The sequence below is a fragment of the Hyaena hyaena genome, unplaced genomic scaffold, assembly GCF_003009895.1.
Source record: "Hyaena hyaena isolate Hyena2069 unplaced genomic scaffold, ASM300989v1 scaffold_153, whole genome shotgun sequence".
Taxonomy (NCBI): Eukaryota; Metazoa; Chordata; class Mammalia; order Carnivora; family Hyaenidae; genus Hyaena; species Hyaena hyaena.
Window position 1 is genome coordinate 1,610,055 of NW_024080785.1, and position 19,239 is coordinate 1,629,293.

Here is a 19,239-nt window from a genome sequence, read left to right on the forward strand (position 1 = left end):
TGCCTGGATTAATACTCATTTCTAGTTTTTTTCTTCATCCTTTTGCTTTTTTTCTTGCCTCTCCCTTTCTGAGAGAACCACTTTTGATAAAGAGGAAAGGCTAGCAGAGTGCTGGGTCAAGGTATCTAATTCGGACGTTCAGTTGCCTCCAGGCAGGTAGTGGTCATCCTGACAGGGTGACAGTGAAGTGAAGATGGTGGCTTTAGAAACCAGAATCTGAAAGGGGGGCAGCCTGGCATTGTCGGTAGTAGGCACACACGTGCTCTGACATGGCTGGTATGAGACAGACAGGAGTTTACAGTCCACCACTGATGAGCAAATGGACTTTGGGCAAGTTATCTCGGACTTCCAGACTCTAAACCTGTGAGAAATCAGTTTCTGTTATTTATAAGACACTCAGTCTATGTTTGTTGTTGTTGTTGTTAAAACAGTCTAAACTAAGCCGGTGCTACTTAATATCAGGTAAAATCTATAAAAGTAATAACAGCAACCTCAACACCTCTCCAGCTAAATCCACCCCTCCTGCTAATGGGTGCTCCTGGGGAGTCCTGCTCTGACCAATGGTCCTTCCTCGACGGTATTCCCCAGGTAGAAGGCACGATGAGCTGGCCAGGGCCTGAAAAGACATCAGTGTGTTCTTTCTGGCTTGGAGTGAGACCTGCATAGTGGTGTTTCTGTGCCCAAGGCAAGCTCCTTCGATATTTTGCTTGTTGATTGTGCAAATTGCTTTCTGGCAAATCTCTGTGACTCTAACAGCAGGATGGATGGTTCCTTCGTGTCCGCTCTTGGTAAGAACACCCATCCTCCAGAAGCATCTTCTCTCCTTCTGCTTCTCACCCAGGGCCTGGTCACCTTGTAGGAGCTCTTCCCCACTTTTGCACCTTCTGACCTGTTGTACACTGAAGGCCTAAATCTATTTTCACTTGAACAGTTCCTGGCCACTTAAGACTTGGGAGGGGGTCCGAAGCCTCATATGGCCACAAGGGCCAGGTAGCTAAACCCATAGTGTACCTGAAGGGGAGGCCACTACTCAGCTCCAAGCAATTGTTGCCAGGCAGATGTGTCGCTGTGTTGCCAGAACTGCTGATTTTTGGAGATAGATTAAAATGGGATTTGTATGCAAAAGCTCTCAAGTTTTAAATATCAGCAACAAATCAGATTAAAAACAAAACACTTAAACATGGAGTGACCCTGAAGATTGCTAGTCTAAAACAGTCTGATTTCGAATTTCAGAGTCATAGAGCTTGGATGGAAGTCAAGATTATCTGGTTAAAGCCCTTTATTTTACACAGAGGGAAACTGAGGCTCAGAACAGGGAGGGACTCACTGAAGCTATGGAGCCAGCCAGTGAGAGGTCGGGACTTAAATGTGGCCATGCATCCATTGATGTTTAGTCTTTTTTATCCTCTGTGCCTATTACAGCAGCTGGTGCTCAAAAACACCAGCAGACTTATATCAGCATGGAGATGAATTTAGGGCTCGCCTCTCCCCCGACTTTTCACTGGAGAGCGACAGGAATGAGTTGTACTGTACTGCGGTGCACGAAGGAGGTGATTTTCTTTGCTGGCAGTCTTGTGGGGTTCATCTCAGAGCAGTGATTTGTAGAAGAAACAGTTGAACAGCCATCAGGAGAGAGCAGGGAGCTGAGCTCATAGCCATCATGGACACATAGAACCCTGCTCTCTTCTTCCTCCCTCTCCCCCTCCCTCTGCTTCTGCTCCTTGCACCCCCCCTGCACCTCCCGCACCTCCTCAGTCTGCCCAGGGAGCTCTTCCTTCACCCCTCTGCTTCCCAACCTCCCATTTAGCCTTCCCAGCATCTTACCAGGTAGATGGCCTGAATATAAATTTCATACACCACCTTGAATCTTGCCCCTTTACCCTAGTTTCTCTGGTCTGCCAGATTCTCTCCTATTTTCTAGATGGTTTAATGGAAGCCGAAAGAAGGGAACCAGCAAGACGTTCTGGGGGGGGGGGACAATGCGGAGAGGCTGGGGTTCAAGCTCAAATCTGGTTTGCAGCAAAGGGATTGAGGTGGGATTGGGTAGGTGAGGCTGCGACACGTGTCCTGTGGCAGCGTGCTAAAATTCTCCAAGTTTCTTATCTATATACTTCCAGGTAGTCCCCTGCTCCCACTTCTGGTGTGTGGGAGAGCAAGCACAGGAGTGCAGAGAGAGGGGTGGCCTCGCGCCGTATGGGGGATCGGGCCTGGAAAACAAAATTCCTGGAAGCACTTTTGACTTTCTGAAAACGAAACAAACCCAAATAGGTGTTTACACCTAAGGTTTTGCTAAGCCTGCAGAATCAAAGTGAGGAAGGCTGCCAGTGAAAGACGGTAGTCAAGCCTCCTTGGGAAACTGTGGAGATGCCATGTGTGGCCCAGGAACCAGCTGGTCAGAGCGCCCCCTCTGCAGGCTGTGTGCTGTGGCCCTGGGGACCCAGGGGCTGGGATTTGTGTGTCTTTTAAAGCAGAGGAGTCTTGTTTATTTTGGAGGTGGGTGACTTATGAATTTTTATTTACTTAATACACGTTGAATACTTCTTTAACATTTGTTTTCTTCTACTTTTATTTTAAAATGAAGTGTAATCTTGCCATTCATGGCTTTTGCCCACTGTGGAGGTATTCAGGTTGGCAAAGGATCACTGTGTGTGCTTCCCTTCTCTTCAAAGGCTAAATGTAACTCTTGAGAGTTTTTCGAGTTTATAAGAAAAAAAGTGTGTCAAGTTGACACACAAGCCAAGGAAAGGGTGATGGGAAGGCATGTGTAAGGTGGCGGGAGGTTGGCTCTGCTGGATGTGTGAATGGGGGCAATGAGGTCAGGTAAAGACAGTGAGGGCTGAATAAAAGCTAGCGTTCATTGACTCTTCACTGAGCATGAGGCCCTGAAGCCCAATGCCATGGAGCATGGGTATGAGAGGTAGTTTTGGCATCCATGCTTGCCTCACTAGACTCCCAGGTGGATACTGATTGGCTACCTTCTGAGAAGTGATCATCTTTGAAAGTTCTCATCTGCTTCTCTACCTTCTAGAATGTTCTAGAGCTCCCAGCTCAACCAGTCAAGGCTTGTTCTCCAGCCTCTATCACCCCACAGCTTCCAGCCTTTGCCCCAACCATCCTCAGGGATCTTCACTGCCTCACCCTCAGCTCTCACTCCCCTCCACCCCAATCCTGTGCTTCTCCTACTTTCCTCCATCCTTGAAGGAGGAGCCTAGCCCCCTGCCCGGGTGGCACCCAGTTCCAGTTGCCCAGGGCTCCCTCAAAATTCAGCCTATTTCTCCTCTGTCCCTGGCCCCAGCTCCCCTCAGTCAGTCTCAGACCTGCTGTCCACCAGGCTCCAAAATTTCCCACTCTTATCCGTCGCTCAGCCTTTTCTTCTCAGAGGAAGTCCTCTTTTTCTGTGAGATTTTCCAGGTCTAGCCGGCTGTCCCTCACCCATGACCTCTCTGCCCACTGCTGTCGTGAGGAGCCTGGAGACCCAACTCCAGATGCCCCCTCGTTCTGTCCTTACACTCTGGGGGCAATAGGCCTTCCCATCAGAGGCATGCATCTTTTAAATGTATTTTTGTGTTTTCAAACCTACCTTTTTTTTTAAAAGAAACAATGTACATTGAAAAAGTGACTTTTTTTTTTTTAAATGCTGAGGAAATAATAGGACAGGTGGTAGGTGGAGTTAGCAATGATGATGGACATTTAGGAAGCACGACATTTTCCCCAGTCAACCTTATAATAACCCCATGAAGTTCAGGTATGGTCTGTTATTATCCCCGTGGTGCAAAGTGGGCCCCATCTGGGGTTTGTGATGAATTCTGCAATGTCATGTGATGTAGTTTAAAAATTGGCTTTATTGGAGAAGGGGCAAACATACAAGCCAGGGCTTGTTCCCTGAACCCCATCACCCACTGACTTTGGGTACAACCTTTCCCTCAGCAAAATAGGGTGAAGGCGACCTCCTGGGGCTAGCTTGTTGCCTAGGCAACCCAGAACGACATCCCAGGTCACCTTTGGCAATTGTGTGCATTGAACCATGGCCCATATTCTATAGATGCGGAAACAGGCCAGGGAAATTAAACCATTGGTCCAACTTACACACCAATTCCGGGGCCTAAATTCAAAACCAGTCTACTAGTTTACACGGCAAAGAAACGAGATGATTTTAGGAAGCACCAAGAGTGGGATACTTCTGCCATCTGTTCTCTGGGAATTGCTTTGCATCTTGGAGAAGTGAGGTGACGATCTGTGAGGAGCCAGCCACCCATGAGGAGTATTGACCCTTTCCCTCTTCCCTACACGGCCCCTTCCCCCAGGCCCTTTGGACATGCTGGGAGCTGTAGGAGTTAGCTGCAGAGGTCCTTTGCCCATTGTAAAGATTTACCTGGAGGGCTTGCTTGGGAATTAGTACCCAAATGAAAGATGACTTCGACATTTTACATCTTAAAATGCTTTACCATCACTGGCAATGGTTCACGGTAGAGGTGAACCAGACATTTTCCAGATCTGGTTCAGAAACCTCAGGATGAAACTAAGAGCTGTTTCTTTAATTCTTAATACAATTTTTAAGGAAGTCTTTAATATTCCATTCAGCTCTTTCTTCTCATTGCTCCCTTCTCTCTCTCTCTCTCCACCACCAGCCCCCTCGCTGGTTCTGAAAAATAAGTGTAGCCATCAATATGCAGGGCGTAGAAGGCTGACTTTTCCTATATCCAATAAAAATCCTGGGGAGTAATTGAAATAACTTGGCACAGCTAGTCAGGTTACATTCTGCATAATAGCAAAAGAAAACCCATAGTGAGGAAAAGCTACAGTAAATAGGAAGAAAGGCTGGAAGTAAAACCAGAACATTAAATAATGAGTAATTATGAGGAACTAAAACAATAACAACAGCAGCAATAAGAACACTTTTAGAATTACATCCTTAGAAAAATAGTCAAGACGCATCTTCGAAGAAGTTATACCAGACAAAGTATACATTCTAGGCATTTCTAAGGATTGCAGATTTAAAGAAAAGGAAGGAAATAAGCCCCGCCCCCCCCCCCCCCCCCCCCCGTACACTCTGGCACCTATTTATTAGACTTAAGTCTGATAGAAGGCATAGGTTTTGATCCCATTTTGACACACCTGGGTTTTTTTTCATGATTAGGCTTCCTGCCCATCTTTTTCCCCACTTTATCTTCACAATCTGAATTTTAAAGGAATGCTGTCAAGACAGCATACCACAAAAGGAGAAACATCTACTACAAATTGTACTTTGTACTTTTTGGAGCATCTTCCTTTGGTCTTCTTGATTTTACAACAGATCGCTGCATTCATTGTGGGTAGAAAGTAATGTTGAGTTGACAGGTCTGGGGCACGGGAGAGGGAAATGCTGGTATCGTGGGCACAGGGAGAGTGCAGCTTACAGAGCCCTATTTCTTATTCCTGCCCTGCCCTGACTCCCTTGGCTACAGGATCCCAGGCAAGCTCTTCATGCTTCCTATATTCACTTTCTTTCTAGGTGTGTGTGTGCTTTTAAAGGTTATTTCTATGTAAAAATAAAATCTTTAGGAAACAGAAAAGTAAAAAAAAACAAGTGATCATCCATAATTGATCAAGCACAATGATTTTGGTATCTTCTATGATCTTCTTATGTGAAGCTAGTTTTTTCTTTTACTTAAAAAATATATATTATAGTAGGGACTCCTGGGTGGTTCAGTTGGTTAAGCATCCGACTTCGGCTCAGATCATGATCTCACTGTTTGTGGGTTCGAGCTCCGCATCTGTGCTGACAGCTCAGAGCGTGGAGCCTCCTTCAGACTCTGTCTCTCCCTCTCTCTCTGCCCCTCCCCTGCTTGCAGTCTGCTTCTCTCTCTCAAAAATAAATACACAGTTTTAAAAATTTTTTTAAAAATAAAATAATAAAAATAAATAAAAAAATATAGTAGATTAAACTATACCATCCAATTTTGTATCCTGATTTTTCTTTTGGCAGTGTTTTGTCTTCCTAAATAAAAATATATGTCTTCCTCACCATCATTTTTTAGAGCGCATGATATTGAGCACAGGTGTTTTTGTTCTTTGTTTTTTTACCATCTACTTTGACAGAGAGCTTTTGACAGCTTTGGGGCTGTTTGATTATCTCATTAAAGGAAAAGAGAAAGTGCAAGGGGCTATGTTCACTTTATATCTCTGATGATTCATAGCCAGGTTCAAGTCTAACTTTCCACTACATTGTCCATTGTGTTCATCTGCATAGAGGTGAGGCCAAGCTCTTTCTGTAGATCATCTCAGATCACAGACCAGTAACTATAGTACCTTTGTTGGTGTCTGAGTGTAGTGTGACAAGCTGTCTATAAATCCCAGTCCTGCAACTTTCTTTGTGATCCCAGGCAAGATTCTTGGTCTCTGTATATCTCTGTTTTCTCAGCTGTTATAGTGTGGATGTCTGTCATTATACTTCCTCGATTCTGAGAAATACGCTTTAACACATTTGATATTGAGTTGAATGCTGCAATCAATGTGTACACTGTAATTCTTCTTTCCTTTTTCCTCCCTCAACACTTCCCTGAGCTATTATAGTCAGTGGCATCATAGAACTGAAGAAATATACTGATACTTGCCTTACAGTTTGTTGAAAAAAATTAGCTGAAATATTACATGTAAAGTATTCTTAGCACTTGCTAAAAGAGTAATAAATAGCAACTATTATTTTATTAGTAAGAAAACTTATAATGTTCTTAGAATAGTGAAACATCTAGGATAAGACATACATTATTTGCAGGTCATATATTTAGTTAAAACTAGTACTGCCTGGAAAATGCCTTAGTACTCTTGAGAATTAGAGATGGCACAGTGATCCGCAAATAGGTTTAACTTTATGTGCCAAGTCTAATATGTTGATGGTGATTGTCAGACGTGCTGTGTTGTAGGAATTGCTGAGGCAGAATCTGGGTATAGCAGAGAGGAGTCTCAAGGTTGATTAGTAATATCTTAGGAAGATGGAGTGGCAACACACACTCTTAAGTGTCTGCCATCTCTACATTACAATGTCACAAAACATTACTTGGAAATTCATTTGGCATTAGCCAGGCATTGGTCATCAATCAGGGACTTCACCGAAATCTTGTGGCAGTGGAATGTCTCTGGGTTCAAGGTGGCAGCTGAGAATGACACAGGTGAGAGGCAAGGACACTGATGTCCCAGGAAACATGGGAAACTGATAGAGACCTACAAGACTCCACTAAACTCTGAAAATACGTTCATTTTCTTAACGGCTTTAGGGATTTCAGCCACAAACACAGCCATTTTTCTTAAAACTCCATCCTAGTAGAAATGTGGGAGACTTTGCACCCAGGGGAAGGGCAGAGCCTTTGCAATGATCTTGGTTTTATGCAGCCTTTGTTCTGCTAATGCTTGTTTAAGTCTTGCCTCCTGAGCCTTGAATGCCCTGTGCCTTAGCCTTCCTAGAACCTTGCTTGTGGATAACCGACCTGCTCCCTTGCCTTGGTGTACGCCTTCAGCACATCTTATTCTTTCTCTCCTCTGCTGTGGGTAAGATGCTGTAGTTGAAGGGCCCTGGTGCTGGAAAAGGAGACTGTTCATTTTATTAGGTGGCCCTTATTTCCTAACTCGAAGCTTTTGTGGCACTGATGAGATAAAATCAATCATTAAAGGCACACTGCTGAAGGCTTCAATGGACAGCTACATACCATTTCTTGAAATATTCTGGTAGTCTCTATGATTGCAGCGGTTTCTTTTCCGTAAGCGAAGGTAAATAGAATTTTCTTTAATTCTGAAACAAATATATATGTGTATATTTAATATCAGGACATTCACATGATTAAGCTCAAAAACCTTGACTTTTTTTTTTTTTCTTTTTTTTAGTCTTGTTGAGATTTTTAATGAACCAACATTAAATCTACATATTAACTCATAAAAATAATCAATGTGTTTTCAGTGCTCAAGTTTCCTTTTATGTCCGTAGTAAATTTTGTAGTTATGTATGTCTAGCATATTCCTTTTAAAATGTATTTCTAGCTTTTAAATACATTGTTGCTACAAAAACCTTGACTTTATTATGATTTTTCAAAATGGGTGGTTCAAATGAGTTCAGAAAATCAAATCTCTGCACACATGTTTTCTCTAAACTGTCAATACGTTATTAAGAGTTGTGGGGTGCCTGGGTGGCTCAGTCAGTGACAGCTTGGAGTCTGGAGATTGCTTTGGATTCTGTGCCTCTCTCTCTGCCCCTCCCCTGCTCATACTCTGTCTTTCTCTCTCTCTCAAAAATAAATAAACATTAAAAAATTAAAAAAAAGAGTTGTTAGAAATAGCAGTCCTATAAAATGCTCTGCATCAATGTAGTAAGATTAAACTTTCTCACTTTTGTGAAGATCTCCAGAGTCATCCCTTTCTAATCTTTTTACCAAGAGCTACTCTAAATTTCTTGAGCAATGGTCATCTTAACAACTGTGTCATTTTTAAAATTTTATTCAATTTTTAACTTTTTCCTAGATGTTTGTTTTTTTAAAAAATACAATTATACTACCTTTAAATGCCAGCAGTTATTAACATAAGTCTGTTAAAAAATAAGATTATAATATAACTATGTTAAAATAACAGCATAGATTACAGTGCGTTTAAATATACTATTTAAAAAATAAGATTATACTATATTTGAAAATTTTTTTCTTAAAATATGATTTAATTTTTAAAAAATTTTTAATGTTTTCTTTCTTTCTTTTTTTAAAAAATAGTTTACTGTCAAGTTGGTTTCCATATAACACCCAATGCTCATCCTCACAAGTGCCCTCCTCCGTGCCCCTCCCCTCTTCCCCTCCCCTCCACCCCCATCAGCCCTCAGTTTGTTCTCCATATTCAAGACTCTCTCATGGTTTGCCTCCCTCCCTCTCCCCCACTATTGGCCATGTGTAGCAACATGGATGGAACTTGAGGGTGTTATGTTGAGCAAAATAAGTCAGGCAGAGAAGGACAGATACCATATGTTCGCATGTGTAGGAGGATTAGGAGGAACTTAATGGAGGGCCATGGGGGAGAAGAAAGGGAAAACAGTTTTTAATTTTAATTCCAGTAGAGTTAACATACAGGATTATATTAGTTTCAGGTGTGCAATGTAGTGATTCAGCGATTCTATGCATTGTTCAGTGATTCTGAACCTGACCTTGTTCCCCTTCTTCTTTTGGTGGCTATGAAGCTGTGGCACATACCCTTCTTGTCCTTCAGATCTATCTCCCCCTTCATTTTAACAGAAGTTTTAGGAGGACGTGAGGATGTCACAGTGATGACTGCTTTAGCCAGCTTCCCTTACAGCTGCAACTGGTCACTTCACTAATTTCTGGACAATTAGATAAAAGTAGAAGTATCCAATTTCTGGGAATATTTCTTAGGAGACAATTGACAGGTGACCTTTGCTCCTTCTTTATCCTCTTTCTTCATGTTGCTGTCCAGAATAGGCATGCTGCCATCTTGGACTATGGGGGTGTCTTCTTCACTGGGGAGGCCAAGGGGTGAGCTGCAAGAACCCTGGATCCTTGAGAACCAGTGCAGTTGAACTCTCATACTAGGACTGGACTCCACATCTCTGAAGCTTTACACGTGAGACAAATAAACTATTATTTTTTAACCACCCATATATTGAGTTTCTTTGTTACTTGTAGCTAAATCTAATACTAATGAACACAGAGTTTAGAGACAAATTTGCTACCAGTATCAGCTTATAACTGCACATATTTTACATCATTTTCTTGACTTCTCTTTGTCCCATCTTTGATTTTCTATCTTCTCTTGCCAAGCTTTAATTTAATTTAAGTGTAATTTAATGTTATATTCTTTATACTTTTATAGGCTTCCCTAAAATCTTTTTGGAAACAAGAACAGGTATAGACTAATGAGTGATAATTAAACTCAGAAGTATTTGATTACTCCTCAAATGCTTGTATCTTTTCTTCATTATAATAACTTCATATCTCACAACCTTACATAAATCATCATTTATTTTTAAGTGGTATGTGAGTCTCACTTATTGTATTATAGTGCTTGCCAACTGTCTCAGTGTTTCAGAAAGGTAAACATGTATCAGGTTGTGCACTTGGGATGCACTGAAGGAGTATTCTTTTTGAAGCCTGAGAAAACTAATGATAACATTTTTTGATAGAAGAGCAAGATGTCTGAGGAGTATTTAAAGAATGAGATTTTTACTTTGTGGTAGAATTTTGAGGCGAATGGTTTATTTTGTTTTTAAAAATCAAAGCAACCCATGCATATAATTTTAAAAAGTCAAATTTGTTTTACTTGGGTGATGTTTAATGAGCCATACTATGTTCCAGGGACTGCTCTAGGCACCTGGATCATATTGGTAAATGAAGAAGATGAACACCACTGCCCTTGTATTATTGAAATTCTATCAGGAAAAAAACACTAAGCATCCTGATTGAACAAATTAGAGAGGATGCTAGCAGGCAGTGAGTGCTATGAAAAAAAAAAGGAGGCAGGGAAAATAGGGTTAGAGTGGTCAGAGCCAGCCTCACCAAAATGGTAAATGTAAGCAAAGACAGTTAAACTATATATGTCTATAAAGCTTATAATGATTAACAGCAATCCCACAGTCCTCTAGCCTCTCCATTTCTCCATTCCCAGAGGCTACTAATTACAGCCTTAACTGACTCTTCGGGTATTTTCTTTCTTATCTTTAAATAACATACTTTCAAGTCCACTTCTTGATTTGTACTCTATTTACTTCCCACCATGGATAAGAGGGTTCAGCTCTTCACAATTGATGTATGATTGCTTTCTCTTCCTTTCTAAATTCTTTTGTTTCCCTGGAGTTAATAGTTGCCTTTTGTTTGCCTAATTTTCCAAGTATTTATCATCAATTTACCCTAAAATTTTTTACAGTTGTTTGATTCCCTTTCAATATGCTGTATTGAATATATTGAATAGTTTATTCATTTTATCTTGCAGAAATCTCTCCTGAAACCTCTTGACCTGCTTACTAGGGACTTGCTGCCCTCTCACCCTGGTGCTCAGTAGATAATCTGAGAGCCCTCATCTTCATCATCCCAGAGATTCTTTTCACCTCTCCTGGCTTAGGAGATCTATTTTCTAGAAGACCACATTTTCATCGTTTGTGATGGAGAATATTTTTAAGTAACTTTTGAAGGATGTGGGGAAAGTAACATTTTTTTTATCATTTTTATATCTAAAAATGTTTCTATTTTTTGACTTGGTGAGGTATAAGGTGGTCCCAGAAACAGCTTATACCATATGTATGAGCATAAAGAAGGTAAAAAAAATTAAAAACATATATAAGGTTAATAAGACTTGTTGGGGTAAAACTTGAAGTAAAGAAGTAGCAGTGTTCACTTGGTCTCTGAACTCTTATTCTCATAAAAAAAGAGAGACAGAGCATGACTGGGGGAGGGACAGAGAGAGATTGAGATACAGAATCCGAAGCAGCCTCCAGGCTCTGAGCTGTCAGCACAGATCCCGATGCGGGATTTGAATTCACAAACTGAAAGATCATGACCTGAGCCGAAGTTGGATTTTCAACCAGCTGAGCCACCCAGGCACCCCTAGAAAGGTGTTTTAGACAGGACATAGCTAGCTCAGACATATCTAGGACAGCTTACTTTTAGGGAAAGATGGTTTTGGTGTTTATGAGTCACTATGTAACAATAATAATAGATTTATGGTCTAGGAGGTTATTTGTTAAATAGGAGGAGTACCAAACATAAAAGAATCATCTTCTTGCTAGGGAATCAATAGAAGAAGGAAATAAGCCTCCAAGACCATCAGAGTTTGTCTTTCATTGACTGGTGTGGTAGATTAAAGATGGCCTCATTATCTTTGACACTCTTACCCTTAAATCTTGGCTGTTATGTGACTTTTTGACCAACAGGGTATGTTAGAAGTGATTCTATGCCAATTATGGCCTGGTTTTTAAGATACCTGGCAACTTTGGTCTCTTGAAGTCCTGATTTGCCATGTAAGAAGCCTGACTATCCTGCTGGAAACCATGTAAAAAGATACTATAATGGAAATAACCAAAATGTCCTTCAAAAGGTGAATGGTATATCCATACAATGGACTGCTATTCAGCAGTAAAAAGAAAAGAGCTATCAAGTCATGAAAAGACATGGAGGAACCTTAAATGCATATTGCTGAGTGAAAGAAGCCAACATGAAAATGCCACATTCTGTATGATTCCAACTAGATGACACTCTGGAAAAAGGCAAAACCATGGAGACTATAAAAGATAAGTGGTTTCCAGGGATTTGGGGAGAGAGAGGAGGGATTAAAAAATGGAGCATAGGGTTTTTTGGGGGGGGAAGGGCAGTGGTACTGATATATGATACTGTAGTCATGGATACATGCCATTATGATTTGTCAAAACCCATGGAAGGTTCAACATAAAGAATATACCCTTAAGTAAACTGTAGGTTTTAGTTAATGGCAAACCATAAAGGATTCTAAAATACTGAGAACAAACTGAGGGTTAATGGGGGTGGGAGAGAGGGGAAAGTGGGTGATGGACATTGAGGAGGGCACTTGTTGGGATGAGCACTAGGTGTTGTATGGAAACCAATTTGGGACTAAATTATATTTAAAAAGAAAAATATATAAAAATATATTTGGTTCTTCATTTATAACCACACTAACGCATCACACTAATGCAAGTTGTTGATAATAGGCAAAATTGAGGAGGAGATGACAGAGTATATAGAAACTCTGTAACTTCTGCTCAGTTTTTCTCTGTATCTAAAACTGTTCAGAAATTAAAGTCTTTTTTTTAAAGGCCCTATCTGGAAAGGAAGCGGGACCCAGCTAACCCCAGTATTCTAATTCTCCTTCTCAAGCATCAGTTACGTGAGTGAAGCCATATTGAAATATTTAACCCAACCACTAGGTAAATACCATCAAGTAACCATACTCAATATCACATGGAGAGGAAGACTTGGCCAGTCACACTCTTCCTGAATTACTGATACCCTAAACCGTGAGATGTAATGAAAATGGTGGTTGTTTTAAGCCTCTAAAGTTTGGATTATTTTGTTACACAACAATAGTTAACCAGAACAGATGGTTATAGAATTCTAGGTTAAAATCATTTTCCCTCAGAAATTTGAAGCTATCAGTTCATTGGCACCCAGCCTCCCCGTGTTGTTGTTTGAAGCTGCTCTGTGCCTCAATCCTTTGAAAGCCTGCAGTAGCATCTGTTCAAGAGTTCTAAAATGTTGTGATGACAGGCTTGCGGTGGCTCTATTTGCATTCACAGTATTAGTCACCGATGGACCTTTTCAACCTGGAAATTCACATCTGTCAGTTCTGAGAGACATTCTTGAATTATTCCATTGATGATTCCTTCCTTTATTTTTTCCTGAGAACTCTTATTACTTGTATATTGGGTCAGCTGGACAGGTCTTCTAATATTCCTAGTTTTTCTGCCCTATTTTCCATCTCTTTGTCTTTTGTTCTATTTTCTGGAGGATATCCTCAACTTCATCTTTAATCCTTTTATGAAAACTATCTTGTACCACTAGCATAACTTCCAAATGATATTTCTTGTTCTTGAGTATTTATTTTTAGCATAATGTTCTTGTGACATGAATGAAATATCTTCTCTTATCTTTTTGGAGGTACTAATTCTAGTTATTTTTATAAGATATTAGAGTCTAAAAAATTTTTCTTCCTTACAAAATAGAGCAATCATTTATTTTCCTGAAGTTGCTTTTTCTCTTTTTGTGTTGATCCTGAAGTGTTTGTTGGCTTGTTGTATTTAAAAGTGAAAACTGGTGGGGCGCCTGGGTGGCTTAGTCGGTTAAGCGTCCGACTTTCGCTTGGGTCATGATCTCGCGGTTCGTGGGTTCGAGCCCCGCGTCGGGCTCTGTGCTGACTGCCAGCTCAGAGCCTGGAGCCTGTTTCAGTCTGTGACTCCCTCTCTCTCTGACCCTCCCCTGCTCACGCTGTCTCTCTCTCTCTCTCCTAGAAATAAATAAAAAACATTAAAAAAAAATAAAAGTGAAAACTGGTTAAAAACTTAAAACTGATTGGAAAGTGGACCTCTGGGTGTGGCATGTTGACTCTACTCTTCACTGTAGCATGGGCTGGCAGGGACTTTCTCAGGGTAGCCCTGCTGTCAGTGTCTGGGGCTTTCTTCCCAGGAATGTGCAAACTCCCTACGGAAGGATCTTCTTGTCTCCAACCAGGTTGCCAGCACTCTGGGGCTAGGGGTGGCTGGTTCTCTGCATTCAGCATGCATGTGGAGTGGGGTGTTCCTCTCCTCACTTATGTCTGGTGTCCCTCAGTCCAGAAGCTTTTGCCATTAGCATCGCTGGCGAATAATAAACCTCTAGACTTATACCAGAGTAAGGGGAGTAAGCTGCAGAGTAAGCTGCCCACCTGTGTGAAGTTGGGGAAGAGTCTCAGGATCTAACCACTTCTTTGGCAGTCTTTCAGCTGACCCTTGTTTTTACTCTCACCTGCATTTCTAGAGCTACCAAATATAGCCAATCCTCAAATCTTCTGGGGACTGTGCAGTATAAACCAGGTTGCTTCTCTACATTCCTCCCTACTGGCTCAGGATGTAGCTGTCTGAGTTGACTCAGTCAGTTACCACTTGTTCTGCTTTCTGGCTTCCAACATTTTGTGGCCGTTGGCTCTTCCTGTTCTCTCTGTCCTTGAGGACAGATTCATTTACTGTCCTTTTAGTGGGGTTTCTCAAGGGACAGAAGTAAAATGCTTTGCTCAATCTGCTATCTTACCCAGAAGCCTGAAATGAATACTTTATACTCTGCATCATTTATGCCCTCTGCCTTGACTATTTTATTATATTTTGAAAAAGCAGATGGGAAATGGACATTAGATCTGAGTTCAATGCTAAAATAATTTCACGGTCAATAACGGGGGGTTATTTTCCTTTGGGAAAGTAATTGTTACCAATATTTAGCCATAAATGTATTTTTGATAATTCTAAAAATGGAATTTATGTACCGAGATACTGTTTTGCTCATGACCTGCTCATGGAGAGCAAATAGTGTGGATATTAATATTATAGATACAGTTAGTTGCATCTTTCCTTACAAGAATACAAAATCTTTGCCTATTGGTGAATAGTTTCATTAATGTTTCTGACCAGAAATAGTATCTAGACTTTGGAGATTAAGGTTTTGGTACTAGGCATGAGCAAACGTTTCACATAATCAAAGATACTGTTTTCTTTCATCCCACCTCAAATGCATAGTCTGTCTTATAAATTTTAGGGATTGAATTTCTCATGGAGTGCTCAGGAATCCTGAGGAGACAGAAAAATCAATACAATATTTTCAGAAGCCTATTTTTGAGGTGATAACAGATTGAGAGTGCTTGATAGAAAGGTGAATTTGAATTAATAGGAAACACCAAGGATACTGTGCATAGTGAATTGTGATGAGCTTTCTGGTTTCGAATCCCCCCTCTTCTTGCTTCTCTATCTCTACTTGGACTCAGGTTTCCCAGGGTGACCTTCTGTTTTTCCCTTCGCCCCCTGTTGTACATCAAAACCAAGTCCAATGGGCTGGTAGAAGAGGTGATAGCCTCAGTGCTGTAGTTTGATGGCTGCAGAGAGAGAATTGGAAGGTTCTCTTCCTCCCACCTTCCCCAATGCCCAAGATGCTGGTGTCCTCAGTGTATGGGGCTGACTTGGAAGCATGCTATATTCAATTCCTGCTATGACCTGCTCTACCTACCCCAGCACCCAGGAAGTACAGGCATTTCATAAGAGGACACACTGGCCCACTTTTGATTTCTAACATCAATATTCAAAATAGGTAAATCTCACACAGAATGTCTGCTGGCTGCTTTCCCCAACATGGGTGCAGGTAAAAACACACACACACAGACCACTTTCTCTGAAAGCCTTTTCATGACCCACCACCCCCATACCATTTCACTATGACCAAATGGAAAACAAAATGAAACAAAGAAGAAAACCAAAAAAATGGGCCTCAAGTATGATGCAGACAAATGAAATGAGTTGAATTTAAAACTGAAAAAAGTCATCACCTATGTTGACTCAAAGGAGAATGTACGTGGAGAAACGCAACAGAACAGCTTCCCCAAAAGGCTTAGCATATCTGAGGTTTGGGGGATAAACCAAGTCTGATACCACGCAAGCAACAGTGATGTATCAGGTCCTGGTAAAGTTCCCGAGGCGATTTCTGACTCTCTGCAGAGCACTGTTGGTTTGGGTATTAAGTCGAATCACAGAGAATGAGACACAAAGAAGACTAGGGTGAAGAATACTAGTAGCAGGGGCAGTAAGAGATATATGGTAACATCTGATGTGAAGGGTTAGGGCAAGGGAGTGGATTAGGATAAAATTAAATAATTTAGAGACTGGACAAGCTTTATCCAGGGACCACTACTGCCGGGAAGTTTTAAGAAAAGTGTGAATAGTTTTCTTTCTGATGTGGGTGGAAGTCAGACCAGCATGGGGCCGGAGAGACGGATTAAAGAATTCTTAAAATTCCTTCTAGTCCTTTGATACTAGATCCCCGTGTAACCTCTAATTCACCACATCATGGAACAATGAAGATTTCAGCCTCAGAGAGAGATAAACGTGTAGCATATGACTTGTTGTGTATTCAGAGAGACTGGCAATGGGCTAATTATGCAGGGGTGTATGCGCAGGGGTGAGGTTGGCTATAGAAGAGGTCCTAGGAGTTCAGACATGAAAAGATTAGTCAGACAGCATGATAGATTTTGAATTTGGAGCAGCAAATAATACAGGGAAATAGACTTCATGGGCATTGTGTTCAATAATTCATGAGCTGCGGTACTCAGACAAAGCTTCTTACCTGTTAAGTTAACCTCCCACTAAGGTTCCTTCCTGTGTCCTCTGAGCTTGGAGCAGCTATAACTGTTTCCTTCCTGGCTCTTCTTGGCCTCAGATTTGATTGTAGGCCACTGCATCAACATACACATTAAACTCTGATAAACAGAGATTTAAGGTGTTGATGCCTATAAATGTAAAAAGATCACTTGTGATACACAAAAAGATTGTTTTAATAATATGAACAGCATTTCTCAAAGGATGCTGTGAAACACTAGTTTCTTGAAATGTATCTTTCTCATTAAATGCAGAGAGCAAGAGAGAGAGAGAGATTGAGATTCTATATAGTTCTATGGTCAGTAAGTTTAGGAACTGTTTCATATTATACCTTGGAGATATACAATTTTTTTTTGCCTTATTAAAGGCTCTAATAAGCCTTATACTGAATAAATGCCTTTCTCCTTATTCAAACCAGCATTTCCAAAACTTAGTTGCCCTAGGAATCTTTTAAAAAATATGTATGACATCTTGTGGAAGTAGTGTTTCACAGAGCAGTGTTTGAAGAATATTGATGAATTATTTCTGTGATGTCTATGTGAGCATTGAGATGGCCTAAAACCTCAGACTGAGTTGGTTATAGGAATTCTGCTAGAGAAATTTGGAGGCTGTTCATTGACTCTGACCAAGCTAGGTTGCAAAGTTCTATCGTTCTGGGCAACACTTCGCACTGAGGCTTGAGTTACCTATTATTGACCAAATTCACTTGTTAGCAGGTCTCTCATTTGTTTTATTCCTTCTACCTGGCTACTGAGTTGATTATTTTACTTCAAAATTGTTATCTCCAATTTGTTGACTCTGTGGTTATTTTAATACTTTAATGAATTTTGCTAGTTTCTTGTGGAACATTTATTATGGGACACGCTTCGAAGTCCAAAGGCTTAAGTTACACTGATTTATTTTTACATGCATCACATCATGCAGCTGGTGATTCAATGCGTGCTGTTTATACTCCTTTTCCCTTATCCCTAGCATTTTCCCTGAAATGTTAATTCCTGCAAATCTGATTTGATTTAGGCAATCTGAGAAAATGTAAGGGAAGGAGGCTTATAGATTGTAAAGCACTCTACAAATGTAAAGTGATACCATTATAAACTTATTTTATAATAAGTTTAGTGGGTACCTATTATGGTGCCACATAATGTGTCAGGGACTGGAGCTAGAGAGCAAAGTCGAGCCTGATCCCTATACTCAAGATGCTCAGCGTCTGGGGTGGGGTGGGCAGAGTGGAGAGACAACAAATAAACTGTTATGATAAGTGAGATGACATTGAGACTGAAGGAGCACAACGGAAGCCCAGGAGAGAATCATCCAGTCAGATGGGGGTTGGACTGAGGAGGCTGTGTAAAATGAACTGACCCCTGGGTGGTGAGTGTCAAGCATGAACAAAGGGTAACTAGATAAGACAAAGGTGAGTGTAAATGCTCATGAAGAGATGCTCAAACTCATTAGTAGTCAGGCTGCATATTATTAGAACAATAAAGCATTGTTAGATTGCAAAACATTAAGAAGATGGACAGTCTTCAGTATTGGCAAGGATATGGGGAAACAAGTATTCTCCTGGACTATTTGTGAGGATATACATTGGGATAGCCTTTTTTGAGGGATTATGAAAAATTAAAAATGTATACATTCAGATCTATCCTTTTTTCCTAAGGAAATTGTCAGATGTATTAACAAAGAGAACTGCAGAATGTTCATTATGGTGTTATTGGGTATCATGAGGATTTGGAACTGACTGTCCATCAGTACGACGCTATGAAATATCACACAGAATTGTTCAAGAATGGAAAAGCCTTCGAGAAGTATTCTTAAAGCAAAGCATTAATTTACAGTATATTATGCACTGTTTAATGCCATTTATGGGGAGACTTTAATGAAATATTTATTTCTTTATGTATAGATTTATATATGTAATCACACAGAAGGTATCTGAACAAAATCACACTAAACTGATAATAGGGCTTTCTCCTGGGAAAAGGGGTGAAATTGGGGGAAGATTTGGCTTTTTACTATATATACCTCAGTATTTTTTGTAAGATGAAAATGTATTCATTATTCGAGTAATTAAATTAAACTGAAAATTTAGAAATGAGTGACATCAAGAGGGAAGTTTTGCAGGTGGAGAGCTTTGTCGGTACAGGGCAGGGAGAGGTTGGCTAGGAGTTACAGTGTCTACAGATGGTCCTTCCTGCCCCAAGGATGGTGCCTCCCTGAGCCTGCATTCCATCTTTTCTTGTTCTCTCCATCCTTCCTTGCTTCCTTTCTTCCTTCATCCACCTTTCTCTCCCTGATGGAACTTCCTCTCACTAACAGCATACTGTAGGATCTCATCTAAAAATGATCCCCCACTAGCTACCACTCCTTTTCTCTGCTCCCTT

General features: G+C 40.7%; 1 protein-coding gene across 3 annotated transcripts in view; it reads right to left on the bottom strand.

Moving 5' to 3' along the window:
• AOAH (acyloxyacyl hydrolase) overlaps window positions 1–19,239 on the bottom strand; it is a 168,920-nt gene that overhangs the window by 40,933 nt on the left and 108,748 nt on the right. For all 3 annotated transcript variants that reach the window (XM_039239154.1, XM_039239156.1, XM_039239155.1), the window contains exon 13: window positions 7,683–7,765. In XM_039239154.1, coding sequence (XP_039095085.1) covers window positions 7,683–7,765 — 83 coding nt within the window. The remainder of the gene's footprint in view (window positions 1–7,682; window positions 7,766–19,239) is intronic.